An 18,754-nucleotide genomic window follows, 5' to 3' on the forward strand; every position below is an offset into this window, starting at 1 on the left:
TTAACCTTTGAGTTTAGTCACCAGCCATTCTTTGCCACCTCTAATCCCTGGGATTATTCGTCATTCCCGAAACACATTACATACTCTCGTCCATCTGTGCTTTACACTCACGTTGTTTCCTTTACTAGAAATACTCTTTCCCTTCCAGCCACCTATAAATTCCTATTCATTCTTTAACAGCTGGTTCGGAGAACACCTGCTCTAGAATTCTCATCAACTATCCCAGAAGGAACTCCATACTCAGACCTTCTTGAGAAGCTGTTTAGTGCCATGATTAACAGGACAGGCTCTGGAACCTGACTCCTCCTGTCTGTAGAACCTCGGGCAAGTGACTTCACATCGCTGTGCCTCAGTTTCCCTATCTGTGCTTTCTCTGACATATTATAAGCTCTGAGAATATAGACACTTCACGGGTTTCATGTATCCCTTCATCTCTGCCCATAGCACGATGTCTGGTACATTGAAGGCACTAATAAAAATGGGGTGTTCAATACATGTGGAAAGCTATAGATGGGGGAAGCCAGAAACTGCCAGAAACAGTGCCTGACTCCAGGCACCACTCATGCCTCAGAAGGCAGTTCAGAAAAGAACACCAGGCCTAAATTCCCCAACCTAACTCACCCTAACTACAGAAAGAGACACCACTTTCAACTTGGACTATTCTGCTCTCCAGCCTCTGGAAAGTGTCTGTACTTTCCTATCGCCACACTCGTTCCCTAAAAACTGGAAAAAGAAACTGTCTCCCCTCTCTGTCATCACTCATCTCTGCTCAGACCAGGCAGGAGCCTGAAACAGGGGTGGCCCTCTGGGTTTGCCAGCAAAGGGCCTCACCAGGGTTCCCGACTCAGCCACTCAACAGCTGCGTGATCTTGGGCAAAGTCATAAACATCGCCCAATTTCCTCAACCCAAAAGTGTGGACACAGTTTCCACCCAGTCGTTAAGGAGAATAAGCAGGTAACAGAAGAGTGTATAGTTTATAGTATGAAGCACTAGGTAAATATCAGCATCTCTTACTAGATAATAGTAAAAGCTACTAATTACCAGGTACTTACTTACTGACAGGCACTGTGCTAAGTGCTTTGTACATTATCTTATTTAATCCTTACAAACAATGCCAGAGCTACTATTATTCCAACAGTAATTAAGGTAAGCAAGAAGGGCTGGTTCTGCCTGGCTTAAGTTGTTGTTTTGTTTTGCTTTGTTTTGTTTTAATAAGGAGAAGACAGAGAAGAAGTGGGGAATGGGTTTTTTTTTTTTGTAAATTAAACTTATAATGGTTTTCTTAAAAAAAGAGAGAGAGAATGTTATTTTCAAGAAAAGGAAAAAAGCACTGAAAGCCCATGAGTCAAGCCATAGCCAAAACCATGTTCTATCTTAAGTAGGTTTTCTTTTTTTTCCCCCTTTTTTCTTTTTTCTTTTTTTTTTCTCTTTTTTTTTTAATAAAATCTCTCCCCAAACCATCATCACTTTTTAAATCCTCCCCAGACTGGGCTTCATCTTCGGACCCTTCGTCCCCTGATTTCTCAGGTGGAGGGCTTGCCGAGGGCTTCTTCTCTGGAGGGCTCTCTGGTTCCTCATCTTCTTCTCTGGGAGAAGGAGTCTTTTCCTTTGATGCCTTTGAAGCTGTGGGGCGCCCCACCTTCCCTTTGCCTTTCACAGGGCTTGGCGTCACTGTGGCCTTTAGCCGGGGTTTGGGCATTTTCTTTTCTTTTCTCTCAGGTTTGGACTTCTTGACCATCTTTTTGTTTTTCTTTTTTGAACTGCCATAGTCACTATCATCATCATCTTCCATTAGGAAATCTTCATCACTGCCGGAATCTTTCTCCTGGAATGGCGTCTCGTCCTCTTCCTCTTGTTCTTCTTCGCTGCCTACATCTTCCATGAGCATTTCTCTCTGCTTGGAAGCTGCTTTAGAGGCTGCCTGCCGTTGCTGACGTACATTTTTATGATCTTCTTTTTCATCTTCGCTGTCCTCTGCTGAGTGAGAATCGTCCTTCTTGGTTTTCACATCTTTTTCTTCGGAGTCCTCACTATCCTCCTGTGAATTCTTTCCAGATCGCCTCTTATTTTTAGCTTCTCGGGGAGATGACCGAATTTTCTTAGCTGGAGGGCCTGAATCTCTTCCATAATCTTCATCAGCATCATCAGATTCCTGAAACTGTGAATAATCAACGACCTTCCTATTTCTGACAGGCCGAGACATGTTCGCTGTCGAAACAGGACCGAGTCGAGAAGCCAAAGACCAGGACCCCCCCAACCCCGCGCGCTCGGTGCCCCACCCCCTCCAACTTTGGCCGATGGGGCCGCTGCCGCCGAACCTCGAGCTGCAGGCTTCTCAAACTCCGCTGCTTCTTGGTTCAGGGCCCCTTAATCAGACGAGCCCCCCGCTTCCCCGTCTCTTCAAAATGGATGAATCAAACCAGCCTGTTTTTGTTTTTTTAAGATACTGGAGTCCTTCAAAGAACTAATCAATCCCTAAGCATCCAGGCCAGGCTGGGTGGGGACCAGGGGCAACCCCAGAAATCGCAGCAGCCACAGCTGATGTACCTGCTCTCCAGACTGTAGGCACAATGGTGCCTCAACACCGAGGGCCCCTCCCTCTGCATTTCAAATTTCTAGCCTAGAGAAGCTAACTGGCCTGACTCAACCAGTCATCATGGCCGGGAAGCAGAACCACGCTGCACAGATAGCACACCATTAGTGAGAGCGGGGAGTTATTGAGTCAGCCAGCAAGACATTCCTACAGGGATCTACTGTGTTCTGATCTCGTAAGTGAAGACTCTGGTTTTAGAACTCAGGTTTGCCCAAGGTCCTGTGGCTTTTAACTGATGAAGCCAGGTGTCCAACCAAGTCTCTGATATTAAAGCAAGAACTCTGAGACTCCCCATGGCCTATTTTCCAACAAAATGGATCCAGGAAATGGCTTCATGAATATTTTCACTAAGTTGTCAAAAATAAATAAGGATTCCTTCTGCGTTACCTTCAGTGACCATCGGCTGGGTGGAGCCACCCCACCAAGCCTTCAATCCCACCTCCTCCATGTATTAGCTGTGTGACTCTGAACAGGTTGCTCAACTTCTTTGGGCCTCTTTGGGGGCCACGATGAGGATTAAGTGAAGTAATATATGTAAGGCCTTTAAAACCATGAGTAAGCAAAAGATCTAGAAGAGAAGACACAGTACTGAAGAACCACAAGTTAGAGGAATCCTACTAACTGATTTCAAAACGTACAATAAACTACAGTAACTAAAACAGCACAATATTGATGAAGAATAGACATTAGATCAATGGAACAGAATAGAGAGTCCAGAAACAGAGCCACACAGATTGACTCAAGTGATCTTTGACAAAGGAACATAGAATTCAATGGGGAAAGGACAGTCTTTTCAACAAATGGTGCTGGAATAATTGTATCTCCAAATGCAAAAAAAAAAAAAAAAAAGAAGAAGAAGAAGAAGAGGAAGAAGAAGCAGCAGCAGCAGCTAAACACAGACCTTACCTTGCTCACAAAAATTAACTCAGAATGGATCATAGACCTAAATGTAAAATGCAAAATGATAAAACTTTTAGGAAAGAACAAAGGCGGACATCTAGGTTACCCTGGATTTGGAAATGAGTGTTTAAAGACAACTCCAAAAGCACAACCTAAGTTAGACTTTATTAAGATTGAAAACATTTGCTTCTGGAAAAGATAACTGTTAAAAGAACAAAAAGATAAGCCACAGAAGAGTGTAGATATTTGTAAGCACGTATCTGACAAAGGGCTTGTATCCACAGAATTCATAAAACTTGACAAGAAAGCCCAGTTAAAAATGGATTTGGGGGGTAGGGACTGGGTGGCTCAGTTGGTTAAACATCTGCCTTCGGCTCAGGTCATGATCTCAGGGTCCTGGGATCAAGCCCCGTATCAGGCTCCCCTCCTCCCCCTGCTTGTGCTCTCTTTCTCTCTCTCTCTCCAAAAATAAATAAGGTTTTGTTTTTTTTTTTAAGATTTTATTTATTTATTTGACAGAGAGAGATATCACATGTAGGCAGAGAGAGAGGAGGAAGCAGACTCCCTGCTGAACAGAGAACCCCATGCACGGCTGGATCCCAGGACCTCAAGACCATGACCTGAGCCAAAGGCAGAGGCTTAACCCACTGAGCTGCCCAGGCGCCCCTAAATAAGGTCTTTTAAAAAATGGATGGGGGATACTGGGTGGCTCAGTCAGTTGAATATCCAACTCTTGATTTCAGGGCAGGTCATGATCTCAAGGCTCTGAGATCAAGCCCCACTTCCGGTTCTATGCTCAGTGGGAGTCTGCTTGAGATTCTCTCCCTCTCCCTCACCCTCTGCTTTTTCCCCGGTTCATGCAAGCACTCTCTTTTGCTTTCTCTCTCTCTCTCTCTAAAATAAAGAAATAAATCTTAAAAAAAAAAAAAAAAAACAATAAGAATGGATGAAGGATCTGAAAAAAGATATATTGATAGGAAATAAGAATATGAAAATATTTAACATCATTTGTTATTACGGAATTACAAAATAAAACAAGAATGAGATTCCACTGCATATATGTTAGAATGGCTAAAATAAGAAAACAATTTGACAATGCCAGCTGCTGGAGAGGAGATGGAGCAATAAGAACTCTCATTCTTCACTGTAGGAATGCAAATGCAACAGCCAATTTGGAAGACAGACTGACAATTTCTTATAGTCTTAGCATACAATCCAGCAATCTCACTCCAAAGGTATTTACCCACCTGATTTCAGAACTATGTCCACACCAAAACCTGCATGCAAATGTTGTAACCATTTTATTCATAATTGCTAAAAAATTGGAAGCAACCAAGATGTCCTTAAATGGGTGAATGAATAAACAAACTGGAATAAATTCATACATTGGAATATTATTCAGTAATAAATGAAAATGGGCTATCAAGCCATGGAAGAATACCAGTAAGTCTTAAATGTGTATTGCTAAGTAAAAGAAGTCAATCTGAAAAGGCTACATATTGCATTATTACAATTACATGACATTCCTGAAAAAGCAAAACTATACAGACAGTTAAAAAGTCAATGGTTTGGGGGCACCTGGGTGGCTCAGTCAGTTAAGCAACTGACTCTTGATCTCAGGGTCATTGAGTTCAAACCCTGCATTGGTCTTCATGCAGGGCATGGAACCTACTTTAAAAAAACAAATAGTTTCTAAGAATTGGAGGAGGGTTAAATAGACGAGCAGGTGAAACAATGAATTTTTAGCATAATGTTTAATATATGTAAACTTAAAATCATTTAGAAGCTCAGGGGAATCTTAGGATGAAATACAGAACGTGACAGAACAATCTAACTGTATTAAAAATGTATGAAACAATCTTAATAAATAGTGAAGAAAAATGGTGCGACCTAAGTGACTTTGGAAGTGAAGAGACTGTACATAAGTTCTCTACTCTAGTTGATAAAACTATTTCCATAGGGACATGGGTTAACACCTCGGATAGTGGTATACATGTGTAGTGGACTGAACAATTAAGTAAATGCTGGCAGATGGAGTAAAGTTCATCACTGTTGGAGCAGGAGAGTATAGATAAGCCAGGGGAGGAGACTGGAAAGATTCACGCGGAAACCGATCAGAGTTGGAGATACTAGTATGAACCCTTAGCTTAATACAGATACAGATGGTTACATGTAAATGCAGTTATAGATTAGGGTACACACATATATTTTCCTCCTCTGACAGCTGAGAGAACCCTAGACAATAGTACTCTTGTAGCAACAAGCATACCTAGAGCCCAGATCTTGGTCTCTTATACTATCCTCCAATAAAAGAAACCAGGGATCCTTGGAGAAGTGACCGATTCTAGGAATGGGACAGGAGATGTACCAGATGAGCCTAGAATATCTTGTAGTGCCAGAAAATAAGTAAATGCTCAAAGACAACAGCAACAAGAATGAAACTCACAGTGATGGAGGTAGGTCTAAGGGACCCAAGAGCTAACTGAATGAGGTCCCAGCGACCAAATCTGGAAAAATTGGAGCAAACAAAATTAAACAGTATTTTATTATAACCCAGAGTGTAAAATAAATCTCCATGAATCCATACTGATAAAAATAATTGAATAAATAAATACATGGGCAAGAAGAGACAAATTTCCTGTGCATAATTGTAAAAAAGAAAAAAAGTGTGTGTAGCTACTCTGCCATCAAGTAGGTGAAGCATATCTCCTCACTGTTTAGGTGTGGGAGGCACATAATGACTTTCTTCCAATAGCACATTATGGATATTGGGGGGGGGGGGGTGGAGGTAGTAACTTCACAGGGAGGAAACCTGCCAAACACTACCTCAGCTAATGGTAAAGGTCAGCACCAACCATGATAACTCAGTATATGCCCTTGATATGATGTGATGAGAACTACACTTTATTTCTGCGGTCTTCCTCTCAACATTCCATAGCCCCATTCTAATCATGAGAAAGCCCCAGACAAATTCCAATGCAGTGACATTCTGCAAAATACCCGACCAGGGCTCCTCAAAATTGCCAAGGTCATCAAAAACAAGGAAAGTCTGAGAAACAGACTGAAAGTCTGAGAAACAGAGGACCTTAAGGAGACTTGACAACTAATGTAGTGTGTGTGGTTCTTTGGATGGATGCTGGAACAGAAAAAGGACATTAGGTCAAAACTAAAAAAAAAAATCTGTATAAAGCCTAGACTTGAGTTAATAACAATGTATCCCTATCGGTTCAGTAATTGTAACAAACGTGCCATTCCAGTGTAAGATGCTAGTAATAGAGGAAACCGGATGTGTGGTATATAGGAACTCTCCGTACTGTCTTCACAGTTTTTCTGTAAATCTAAAACTGTGCTAAAATATAAAGTTCATGAAAACAAACAATTAGAAATAAGCCATACCTGGAACATGGTAATGCTATATAATTATTAGCTATGATGATGGTGGGACTCCATAGATCTGGGGTAGAGCCCAAGGGGGAAGATTTCCTAAGTGAGTCCCTTATGTTCTTCCTATACAATTTCAGGTTCACAGGCCCAGAAAATAAGCTGTCATTGTACTGGTTGCCAAGCAACAACCACTCCCAAACCGGGTACAGCAAACCAGGAACAGCACTGCCCATAGCTCTCTGGATTAACACTGTTGACCTTCTAGGGAGAAGCTCCTCCAATCCCACAGTTAAAGGGCAGGTCACCTCATACATCCTCCAAGGCTGACAAGAAAATAAATAAATAAAAAGATTGGTGGAAATGTAAATATTTCAATAAAGAGATGCTTCATAATAGAAAGGCAGTTCTGACCAAAGGCCAAGGAACTGACCCCGCACAGCAGCTGCCAGATGACCTAAAAACCCTAGAAGTCAGAACAGTGGTTTTGTTCAATGGTAGAACTCCCTGATGTATAGAGAGTGAAATATGGCTTGTATTTCTCTTGCCTGAAGTCTTAAATTCTCTCTAAATGGAAAATCTTCCGTCAGGTCGATCCTTACCAACCATGGGCACTCTTCAGCTCTTCCCCAGATAAACAGGATCAAGAGAGAGAGTTGAGTCCTTCTCTCCCAACCTCAACACAACTGTGCTGCAGCCACATTTGAACCAAATACCTGGGCAAAGGACAAGAGCAGGCTGGATGGACAGCACTTGCCCTGGGAAGTGTAAAAAAGCCCCAAGGTTACAATCACATTTCATTAATGAAACACAAATAAGCAGGGACTGTGCTTCATTTACAACAGGAGTTTCCAGACACTAATCTTCCCCCCTGCCTGGCTGGGCAGGAAAGTGTTGTTCTATTCCTAACACACCTTGAGAGTGGAGGCTGGGACACCAAGTAGCACCTTAAACGCAGCCCGCTTCTGGGGACTCCCAACTAAGAAAACCACCAGTGTTTCCCGTGTACTATTGCTTTAAGAGTGGCGACAGTGCCCTCTAGTGGGGGAGAAAGGACCCTGCATGAAGGGTGGAAAGCCGCGCCCATCGCCCCAGGTACTGCTCAGGTGTAGTGTACTTGGTTCCTGCTTCCTGTTTTCTCCTTTTCGTAATCCTAGTGGTGTTCTAAGAGAATCATCCACCCACCAAGCACAAGAAAATTCCTAGGGGAAATGAACAGATCCATTTTCAGAGGGACTGGACCAGGTTCAGCTTTACCTCTCTTCCGACTCGTGACTGCCTGGATTTGTAGCTCATTCTCCACCCTCAAAACGCCGCTCTGACTGCAGATCCCAGAGCCGACATCTCCTCCCTACTAACAAAGATCAAGCCAACTCACTAAGCCACTAGTAAAAGTGGTAAGGAACACATGTGACTGGGGGAAAAAATGGCCCATTTCCAAGGGGTCCACCTTTGGATAAACACCAGAAAGGGGAAGATTTCCTGATCTCAACAGACCTTTCTCTCAGACCTAAGAAAATAATAAGCAAAGGGTCTCGGAGTCAATGGCCTGATAGAGAATATGACTGTCCCCATCCAGGTCACCTCATTAGAAGGCAAAATAAAGTCACTCAAAGAAAACTGTGTTTATTGTTTCAAACAAAATACAGTTTTGTTTTGTTTTTTAATTTAAAAGTTAGCAACACAGAACAAGCTATACCAACAATAAAACACAAAAGAGTCTGACTCAAAAAAGTAGGAATGGACCACCTTCCCGGGACTCCTTCTGTGCTTTATTGAAAAGAATGAGGAAGATGCCTGATTGGAATCCCCTCCCACAAAGAGTCTGTTGGCCAGACACAGCAATTTGGTCTCATATGCACACACAGGCAGGTGAGGCCCTGAGTAGGGAGCAATCCTAGGGGCTGATCTGTCTCCCAGGGGCTCACAGGCACTCTCTAACCAGTCCGCGTGTACTGGGAGCCCTGGGGAAGCAGGAATGGGCCAGGTGTAGTTGAAGTCATTCTGGCAGCAAAAAGGGAAGGACAGGAGGAGAGCATTATCAGTATCCTTCAAGTACAGGCAAACGTATGGCATGCAAATAGGCAATACCCACAAGAAAAAATATCCACAGCTGTACTCAAAGGGATGCAAATTAAAGGGGAAATGCTGCATCATCTTCAGCCTATCGGATTGGCCAAGTGGAAAAGAATGACACATCCCTTACTGAAGAAGACCTAAGGAAAGAAACACCAGGAACCTTGATAAAGGAGAGTGAAAAAAAAAAATGTTTTCCCCATTTCTGGAAACCAGAAGCATCCCCTTAAAAAACGTGCTCCCCTTAACACCTAGCAATTCCCTTCTGGGAATTCTAAAGAAAGACTTGGGCAAGCTTTTCCAACATGAAGCTCTTTTTCTCAAAAGTTTATGAATGATCGCATAATAGGACTTAAACTTTGTGCTTCTGAGAAATAAGCAAATGAAAGGACAGAAATCAATGCCAAAATGCATCCAAGAATTAGGGAACATGATGATGAAAGCTCTGGATCTTTTCCTCACTTGTCCAGTGGGCATGATCTTTGGCTAATCCATGATTGGAAGCCTCTGCGCAGAGCTCAGAATAATTTGTCATGTTTCTAGCTAGTTTCAGGAGTTGGAATCCCACACAAGCATTTTGTTTCCAATGCAAATGTTTCTGGTCTGCTGGGGCCTTTTGTTTCTGCCAGAGACCACAGTCAACACCCTCAGGGGATGTGTCCCCCTGGGCACAGGCTGGTCGAAGCCTCAGGCTCAGCCTGGAGAATCCCACAGATGCTTCACTCTTGGCATTCTCAAAGGCTTGGGAGGCATTTCAGAATCTAAGAGAGCCCATTCTCTCCTAGTGCAGTGCTTTATAAACAAGCCTGACCCTTCCATCCCAAGGAGCTCCCCAAACGTGTGATGTGCAAAAGTAACACGCCTCATCACACCTGGCGAGGCATGCTTAGAAGCTGCTTTTCTGTGATAAATATTTGCACCACGTCTTCAATAACCTGGACAGTAATGAGCCATTGTTAAGGCGATGGCTGTCGGGCTCTTCTAGGATGGATCAGCCGTGCCCTTGGAAAAGCAAAAAGCTAGAAGACCAAGTAAACACTAAAGACATGACAATGACAAAAAGACATGAATAATAAATGCCTTCAAAAATATGATCTTCCTTGGAGACTTTATTTACACACTCAGCCATTTTTCGCTCTTTCTCTGGCTCTCAAAGGGGATTTAATCCCTTTGACAATTTTTCACTCAGAAAAAGACTAACAAACCCACGTTGGTGAGGGAGATATTGTTCCATTAATCAGGCGCAGGAAGCCTCATAAATCATGACAAATGTAAATTTCTGCCTTGAGTAACCAAGTGGAAGGAGCACTGAAGTGGGAGTCAGGAAACCTGGATCCTTGTGACCTTGCATCTCAAAAACCTGCTCTGTGACCTTGGGGCTCAGTTGCCTTTCTGAGTTTTGAATTCATTCTCTGTTTAAAAAAAAAAAAAAGTCTGGGACCTTTTAGAAGGGATATGGGATAATAGATGGAACAGAGCCGGCACTCCTTCACATTCCTTCAGCCTTTACTATTTCCAAGCACATGGACCTGACCTCGCGCAGCCAGCCCCTCGTCTCCTCGCCAGAAGACCTCTCAGGGTAACTTGGAGGGGCTTGTGCTCCAAGACATCCCAGGCTCTCCCCGCTGGGATTGAGGTCCAACTGCCACAAGGATTGCTAGCTTGAAAACAGCCTTCCTCCCCCGTCTCATTCCCCCCACTCCCCTGCCGGTGTTTCCTGGGATCAGCTCTCATATAGAGTATGTGCCCTGGAATCCTTGTCTCAGCTTCTGCTTCTGTGGGAACTCAAACTAGGACAGGGAGTTATACACCTTTCTATCGGGGGCTTAGGCTTTTTAAACAGCCTGTCTTTATGTGGTTAATCCTTCCTTGTGATGTAGGAAATAGGCAATTTTCTCCAGTAGGCTGACTGGAGTGTAAACTTTTGAAAGTAACACAGCTTGGTGTCCCTATCTCCCTGCTAATATCTCAAGGCAATTCCTGTAGGCTCCTCCTTAGTCTAGCATCTCCGGCGAAGGCAGAAGCAGCGATCTAAGCACATCTCCCCTCTCTGCCGCAGAATGGAGGGCCGCAATCCCACATCCCCTAGGGTAGGGTTTACCAGTGTGTTACTGCTGGCTCCGAAAGGGGCTCAAAGGCCAGCAACGTCAGGTTGAGAAGCAAGCTGAGTGGGAGTTGTGCCTGAAGCTTCGAGGCCCAGCCCCCCCCTTTCAGAGTCCAGAGTGGTTGAAATACCAAGGCCCAGCCAGGCATAAAACAGAGGTGTAGAAAGGCCTAGCTCTTCAGAGAACCAGCCCATCTGTAGCTTGGCAGAGACAAGCCAACACCTATGGAGGGAGCCACCTCTGGGTCCTCGCCCGCTGCACATCCGGGCTACCCTGAGAGCATCTCTGGAGGGATCTTTGTGCCCAGTCTGAGGGGCTGTAGTTGTCACCGTCCAGCTAGAACAGAGGTGGGAAGCAAGGAGTGAGTGACGTCAACTTAAAAGAATGGTGCCCTTTGCACCAAAGCACTCCGTGTCAAAGCCAGCCCACCGGCATGGTGACTGGCGAAGATGTCCTTACAGGCAACATAAAGCGCCCTTAAGTGGGGATGGAGAATGTGACCTTCAGTCCTAGATGTTCTTAGAGGTCGTCTAGCCCAGTCTCTTCAACCCGCAGAGGAGGAAGGGCCATCCAGACACGTGTAGGCTTTACTTGTGTCACACGGAAGCCCCGATTCTCAACTGAGCTCTTTCCAGCACTGCTGCTGGAGTGAACAACCTCACAGCATCTTCATGCTCTAGGGAGGGCCCCTATATTTAAGAATGTCTCCATATCCCAGGGCACCTGGGTGACTCAGTCGGCAAAGCATCTGCCTTCAGCTCAGGTTCTGATCCCAGGGTCCTAGGATCGAGCCCCAGGTCGGGTTCCCTACTTCTCTCTCTGTCTGCCACAACTCCCACCTCTCTCAGCACTCTCCCAAATAAATAAATAAAACCTTAAAAAAAAAAAAAAGAATGTCACCATATCATCCAGGAAATGTCACCCAGCATACCAAACACCTCCTAAAAGTCCTCCTTTGCCTACAGATCTGCTTATAAACTCATAGGGAATGCCAGACTCCCAGGGAATATACCGCTTTCTACTGCATCATGGAGTCACCTTCACGTATGAGCCTTTTCTTTTACATGTCTGGACACGGAAGGCAGAGACCAGCGATGTTGTGCTCCTCACTTCACTTAGCTGAATGGCGTGTGAAGGCAAAACGCTGCATGTTTGTCTTTGAAACCAAAATGATTATTATGGGTCAGGCACACATAGGATGAAAAAGATCCAGGCCCTAGGACCCCACATACTGGAAAACCAGAGAGTATAACCTGCTTTATCTTGGCCATTTAGTGAGTGATAACCAAACGCCACACACCGTGCTTCAAATTTCACATGAATTATCTGATCGGATTCTTGCCATGACACTACAAGGCAGGCCCTGCTGTCCCCATTTCACAGATGAAGAAACTGAGGCTTAGAAAAGACCATCAGTCATGGTGACACAACTAGCCAATGGGAGAATCTGGGGATAAAAGTCTGCCTGGTTTCAAGCCTTTGCTATCCTACCTCCCAAATAAATACATATTTTTATTCATTTAGGTAATCCCCACCTTGGAGCAGAACACACTTAAGGTGGTGATATAAGGAAAAGTAGAAAAGCTGTATTAGAAAGGGCTTGGGGGATTAGGGAGGGTTTATGAGAGAGAGGACAAGTTATGGCTTGGCTGCCACTGAGCCCCCTGGGGACAGGAGACATGCTGTGGAAGAGAAAGAATGACATACTTTCCTGCGGCTCGGTGGAAAGCCAGCATCAGCAGCCTTAAAACACACATGGAACCCAGTGTCGCCCACGAAAACGTACTCTGTGAAAAAGAGCACTGCAATTTCCCAGCATTTGTTTATACATTGTGGGAGTGTCTGGATTCTTTCTGAGGGAAGGTGGCGGGGGGGCGGGGGGGGGGGGTGCGGGGAGCCAATTACAAAGAGAAAGAAATTTTTAAAAATATATGGGGGGAAAAATTAAGCATACTTGCCTAAAAGTAGAAACCTATTTGCCCAAAAGGGTGTGGGGGTGGGGGATGAAATGCAAAAAAGAAACCCAGAAAGAAAAAATCCTTGAGCCCCTCACAACCCTCCCACCTGAATTCTTAGACCATTCTCTCCTCCCAGGATGAGCAGTTGACATTTCCACAACCCAAGCTTTGTTACATACCAAAGAAATGCCTTTCAGGAGAAAAGAAATGTTGGGGAAACATTCCCATTCACAGTCTCTCGAGGACACCAAGCGTTGGCCTCGAGGGCTCCATGAGGACACAGATGTACAGAGCACAACGCCACAGCCCACTCGGCAGCCAGAGACACAAATGCGGCTTGCTGTACCAGAAACCCAATGGTGGATTTGCTCTATTCATTTATACATTTACTGAGCATATTCCACCATAAAGAAAGAGGCAAACACGAATGCCCCCCTGCTCCTTGTTGGGTTTACAAGGAACTGGATTACCAGGCAGAATGTACTTACTGATAAGACAGGTACAAACAACAACGTTCCAAATGCGGGAACATTCCAATGGGGAAAGAGCTCCGAGACTTTTTGAGAGACACGGTACTTAGGACATTAGACTCTGAAGGGTACAGAGAAGTAATGACAGATCAAGACAAGGGGCTTCGAGAGAGTGGATGCACACCAAGAAAGAGCAGAGAGTCAACGCGGAGCCCAGGCAGGAGATGAAACTAAAAATTCTGTCATTCATTCAAGTAGATTTGAAACTTGAGCCCAGTACCTCCTAGGGGGCTAGACACTGCCGCACATGCTTGGGATACAGCACCACGGACAAAACAAACATCCCAGTCTCATGGAGCTTACGTTCTAGCTGAGGGAAGATGGACAAGGGACAGGAGAAATAAGTAAACTAAGAGGTGTAAGGACTACAAAGAAAAACCAAGCACGGGGGAGGACATGGGGTGTTCAGGAAGGCCGAAGGGTGGTTGCTACTGGTTGATCTAAGAACACAGATAGTCTTGAGGAAGAGGTGAGATGTTTGAACTTGATTTGCCACGCACTGAAGAAGCGAGGGAGCTTTTCCGAGAAAATGCTTGTAAAAGGCTGGGGTTAAAAGTCAGTGGCCGGTGGAAGTTGGCTACTGGTGGTAGCAGTTAATCCGGGGAGAAGCTGAGGATACAGAATTTGCAGCAGCACATGGGGTCATCGGACACAACATGGGAAGCAGAGAAGCACACAGCAGAGGTACCAAGGAAGAGACTGGAAGGTGCATTTCACTGCACGCTGATCTTGCTAGATCCTTCCCAAGAGGGTCCTACCGGGAAAGAAATTAGGGAATGAGGCATGCAACAGCCCAATCCCACCTGGCAGCATATTAAATGTTCTGGGCTGTCCTGTGGTTACACCAACAAAGAGAACCATATTTAGGTCTGTCTAAATCGGCATATTGCATTGTTTTCCTGACCAATTCACTTTTTAGGGGCCGAAGGGAGGCAGAATACCTAGGAAAACCTGGCAGGATAAGCTTTGTGAAATGATGATCAAGAGGGTAAGTAATAAAACCTTATACCTTGGAAGCAGAGGATAGATTTCCAAAAGAGATGGACAGGCCAGGGTGACCGGCCAGGGTGAACACTTGACTGGGAATGGAGGGGTGTGTGGGGAGAGGACAGGGGAGGAGCTGTGAGAGTCAGAGAGGACAGGATGCCAAGATGCCACTATCGGAATCCTCAAGAACATCTCCATCAAGAGGCAAGCCACCTTCTGGGAAGGTACAATGAATGCTAAGTCACTTCTCAGAAAGCCTCCCACCTGACAGCAATAAAAACAAGGAATTAAGAAAGGGATAATCTTCCATTTATAAAAAGAGAGAGAAGTTAGGGCTGTAGACAGGCAGCACGCTGGGTCAGCCCCACGCTCAATCCAGAGAGGACGGGAAAGGATGGCGAATGTTGAAGCAGCAAGAAAAGGAGAAAGCGTGGTTTCAAGTTAAGCCTCATTTAATCAGGCCAGGAATGGAAAGAACATCTTAATATCATTAATCTTGAAAGCCTACCTCGTCCACTCCCACAGACGTGTATGACTCAAGCATCTCTTTCCTCTGGCTGTTGGGCAGTTTGTCTGTATTTACTAAACTGTCTTCCAGCCCTTAGACGGCCATAAGTTCTCACAAACAAAGACCTAGGACGCTCTTTACATTTATTGCCCAAGTTGGCTTAGGGCGCCGGCCCGCATGGGCCTGGCCAACAATGTCACCTCCTTACTCAGAGAGCTCATTTGTAAATTAATCACTTGTAAGTCCACAGTGAGAAAACAAACACACAAAAATTTAGACCCAACATAAACTTTTTTTCTGATTCCACTACTCAGGAAAGTGCACTGAGAAAGCAGATGACTTACGCATGTTAGAATTTCAAATCCCCTATTAAACCGTCCTGTGCAATTTATCTCATTGTTTGACATACGTACAATTTACTTGCTGGCTCATAAATGGCATCAGTTCTGTGAGGTCAGGACGGTGCTGAGGCAGATGTATCTGTTTAAATAGCCTTGTGGTCCTGAATCGAAGTGAGTTTCAAGTCACTCATATTATCATTATTTTAAAAGAACAACATGCCTGAATAGTATTTTGATGCAGAGGCACTCAGGAGACGAATGCTGTTGAACAGTAGGGTGGGGGACGACCCAACCTGCAGATTCTGATTTGGGAGGTCTGAGGGGAGGTCTGGGATCCCACGTTTCTAACCTGCTCCCTGGCCATGTCCATGCAGCTGGTACATACCCCACTCTACCCCCATTTCTTAGTGAGGTATCAAATGAAGTGGCAAAGACACAGGGTAACAGATGAAGTGGTTTGTTTACTGAGCACATCCATGTGACGGACGCTGCTGTGGGACATTATCAGCATCCATCACTTGGTTCTCACAGCAACCGTCTGAGATGGCGGGATACAGTTCTGCAGAAGGGGCTGAGGCCAGAAAGGCTCCTGACTTACCCAAGGTCAGCCAGTGAGGAAGTGTCCAAGCAACTTTAAACCTGAGCAGTCTGCCTCTAGAGCCCACTCTTCCAGCCATAGCTCCGACTGCCTCTCCGGGTGACAACCTCAAGGACCCCACAGTCCTCGGGATGCACCAGTCACAGACTTTGTCTCAGGCATGTGTTTGGCACCACAGACTGTGTGGTAATAATCCCACCTGCTTCCGTAGGGAAGACAGCCTCTATTTCTTTTCAAACAAAAGCTGGATACTGTTATTAGATAACTGTCCTCCCAAGTTCTTACCTCAACCTGAGAATGCCACAGTGTACTTTACTGAATTGAGAGAAAAGTGTTTATGGATCCTCCAACATACAGAGGCAAGGAAAAAACAAAAAAAAACAACCCACAATGCCCGATATTATATTTCAGTGGAACGGCTCAATTTATTTGTTTTTTATATGTTTTAAGTCCTCTTCTTGGATATAGCATTTTATCAGAGGAAAAATGGGTGCTGTGAGTCTCTCTTTTATACTGACATGTCTGAATACTGATTTCAAATACACACACACAGAGGGCTTGGAGAGAAGTCCAGATTGGGTCCTGGGCAAGGACCTCTGTGATCACTTAACAAGGCTTTGACAAATGAGCTTGCTAATGGGACCATCCAGCAACTGGAGAAGAATTGCTTATTCTTTCTACAAGCATTGTAAAAATTCTCCTCTTTTTAAGGACAGAAGATAAGTCAGTGGTACAGACATTACTTTTTAAATAAATCTAAAGTTAGTTTTACACCCTTTCCTGCCAAGATCCATTTCATTAAGTGCAAAAATAGGTTTCTTCTCATAGCCCAGAAAGCCTACCATAAGGGTAAACAGGATAAGCTGAATTTCCCTAAAAATTTGTTTTCAAAAATATCACGACACTCTAGCTTAGACATCTCATTTCCTCGTGATAAGAAAGTAATCCCTTCTTCTCCCTCTCCCTGCTCTGGTTGCCGGCCAACATTTCAAACAGAATCAAACCAAGGAACCGAAAGACACAGCGCACCCAGGTCTAATCCTCCCATGAACTGACCCGGCATAGCTCACAGTGATGTGATCCTGAAGCAGATGCACAATTTCGAAGAAGTGTCAGGTGTGTCAGACAGTGAAGTGTGACCTCTCCCAGTTGGTTCTGCCCACTGCACCTCTCACTGGCTGAAGAGGTCCAAAACAGGCTTCTCCCTGTCTTTAGAAAGACTACGAGTTCTCTGGTAAAAGGTATTTAAGGTCCTTCATGGTTTTTATTCCCATTCTCCTTATTTCCTGATGGCAGTAATGACTGACCTGCCCCCCTTTGTTCCCTCAGCGGTAGGTCCTGCACGCCACCCAGTCAGAAGCTACGTCATCGCCCCTCCTGGCAGCTGAGGGTGGCCATACATCCAAACTCGGGGGGAGGCCCACAGGCAACCACACCTCACGAAAAGGAGGCTGGCTTCCTTCCACTTCCCCCTGGCCAGTGGTAGTAGTGGCACACCAACTGTGACCACCCCAGGAGATGATGGAACCCCAGGACAAAAGAGATGGATGTCCCAGGAAGACATCTTGAAGCAGAGCCAACTACCCTTTCTAAATACCCAGCTACACCTAGACTGGCAGGTGAAAAAGAAACTTGATGTAACTGCCACTGTTTGTTTGCTTTTTTTTTTTTTAATCTCTTTGTTATAATAGCTTAGCTTCTTACACAACAAATTCACTATCCCGGATTCCCGCCCCAACAAAGATGGAATCTGCCAACGTTTCTCCACATCCCCTCCCATCTGCATGTCTGTGTCTTTTGGGGTACCTGCCCATTATGGGGTGTCCTCTTTCAGACTAAATGTGTTCACTCTCTAAGGTCCAAGCATTAACATGATCCCCGTTCCTCAGAAATTCTGTTGCCCCGATGTGGATGGAACTAGAGGGTATTATGCTGAGCAAAATAAGTCAATCAGAGAAAGACAATTATCATATGATCTCTCTGATAGGAGGAATTTGAGAGGCAGGGTGGGAGGTCGTGTCGTAGGGGCAGGGAGGGGAAGAATGAAACAAGATGAGATCGGGAGGGAGACAAACCATAAGAGACTCTTAATCTCAGGAAACAAACTGAGGGTTGCTGGGGGATGCAGGAGAGGGAAGAGGTTGCTGGGTGATGGACATTAGGGAGGGTATGTGCTATGGTGAGTGCTGTGAATTGTGAAAGACTGATGGTTCACAGACCTGTACCCCTGAGGCAAATAATACATTACATGTTAATTAAAAAAAAAAAAAGAAAGAAAGAAATTCTGTTGCCCTTTTAATCTGAAACTTCGGCTCACTAGAAAGAACTCTGTCTCGTGAGTATATTCCTTCATGTCTTTAAGGGAGGGCAAAGCAGCATACCAATAAAGTCTAAGATGCTGCATTGCCCCTCTCATGAAGACTTGAAGGAATATATCCTTAAACCGTAGTTGTCATGAAGAGACAAAACACAGGCTCAAATACCTAGCACAATGAAGACCCTCAAACAATTTTGCTCGTTCCTTTCATTTCCGGACACGAGGAGCTATCCATGTTCTTTATTTCCCCCCAAAACTTTGTTATAGAACAGGACATATACCAAGGATTTTAATAAATACCTTAATCACAAAAATACCCAAGTGTTTTTTTTTTAAAGGCTTTTTTTGATACAAGCAAATACGACGCTGACCATATGCATAGAAGGCAAGCTTCTGTCTTTCACACTTTAAAAAAAAAAACAAAAACACATGCTGCGGCACCTGGGTGGTTCAGTGGGT

General features: G+C 44.7%; 2 protein-coding genes across 7 annotated transcripts in view; both read right to left on the reverse strand.

Moving 5' to 3' along the window:
• Window positions 1–18,754, reverse strand: part of ST6GALNAC3 (ST6 N-acetylgalactosaminide alpha-2,6-sialyltransferase 3) — a 532,681-nt gene that overhangs the window by 443,418 nt on the left and 70,509 nt on the right. The window lies entirely within an intron of this gene.
• On the reverse strand, window positions 1,264–2,279 carry LOC125097594 (nuclear ubiquitous casein and cyclin-dependent kinase substrate 1-like). Its single transcript, XM_047725384.1, has one exon. It carries the CDS (start codon window positions 2,202–2,204, stop codon window positions 1,371–1,373), a length of 834 nt encoding a protein of 277 aa, XP_047581340.1. The 5' UTR covers window positions 2,205–2,279; the 3' UTR covers window positions 1,264–1,370.

Source organism: Lutra lutra, chromosome 4 (genome assembly GCF_902655055.1).
Source record: "Lutra lutra chromosome 4, mLutLut1.2, whole genome shotgun sequence".
Classification (NCBI taxonomy): Eukaryota; Metazoa; Chordata; class Mammalia; order Carnivora; family Mustelidae; genus Lutra; species Lutra lutra.

Bases quoted from the DNA above. Each gene is read 5' to 3' on its own strand.
- LOC125097594 (XM_047725384.1), bottom strand. From the start codon at position 2,204: ATGTCTCGGCCTGTCAGAAATAGGAAGGTCGTTGATTATTCACAGTTT.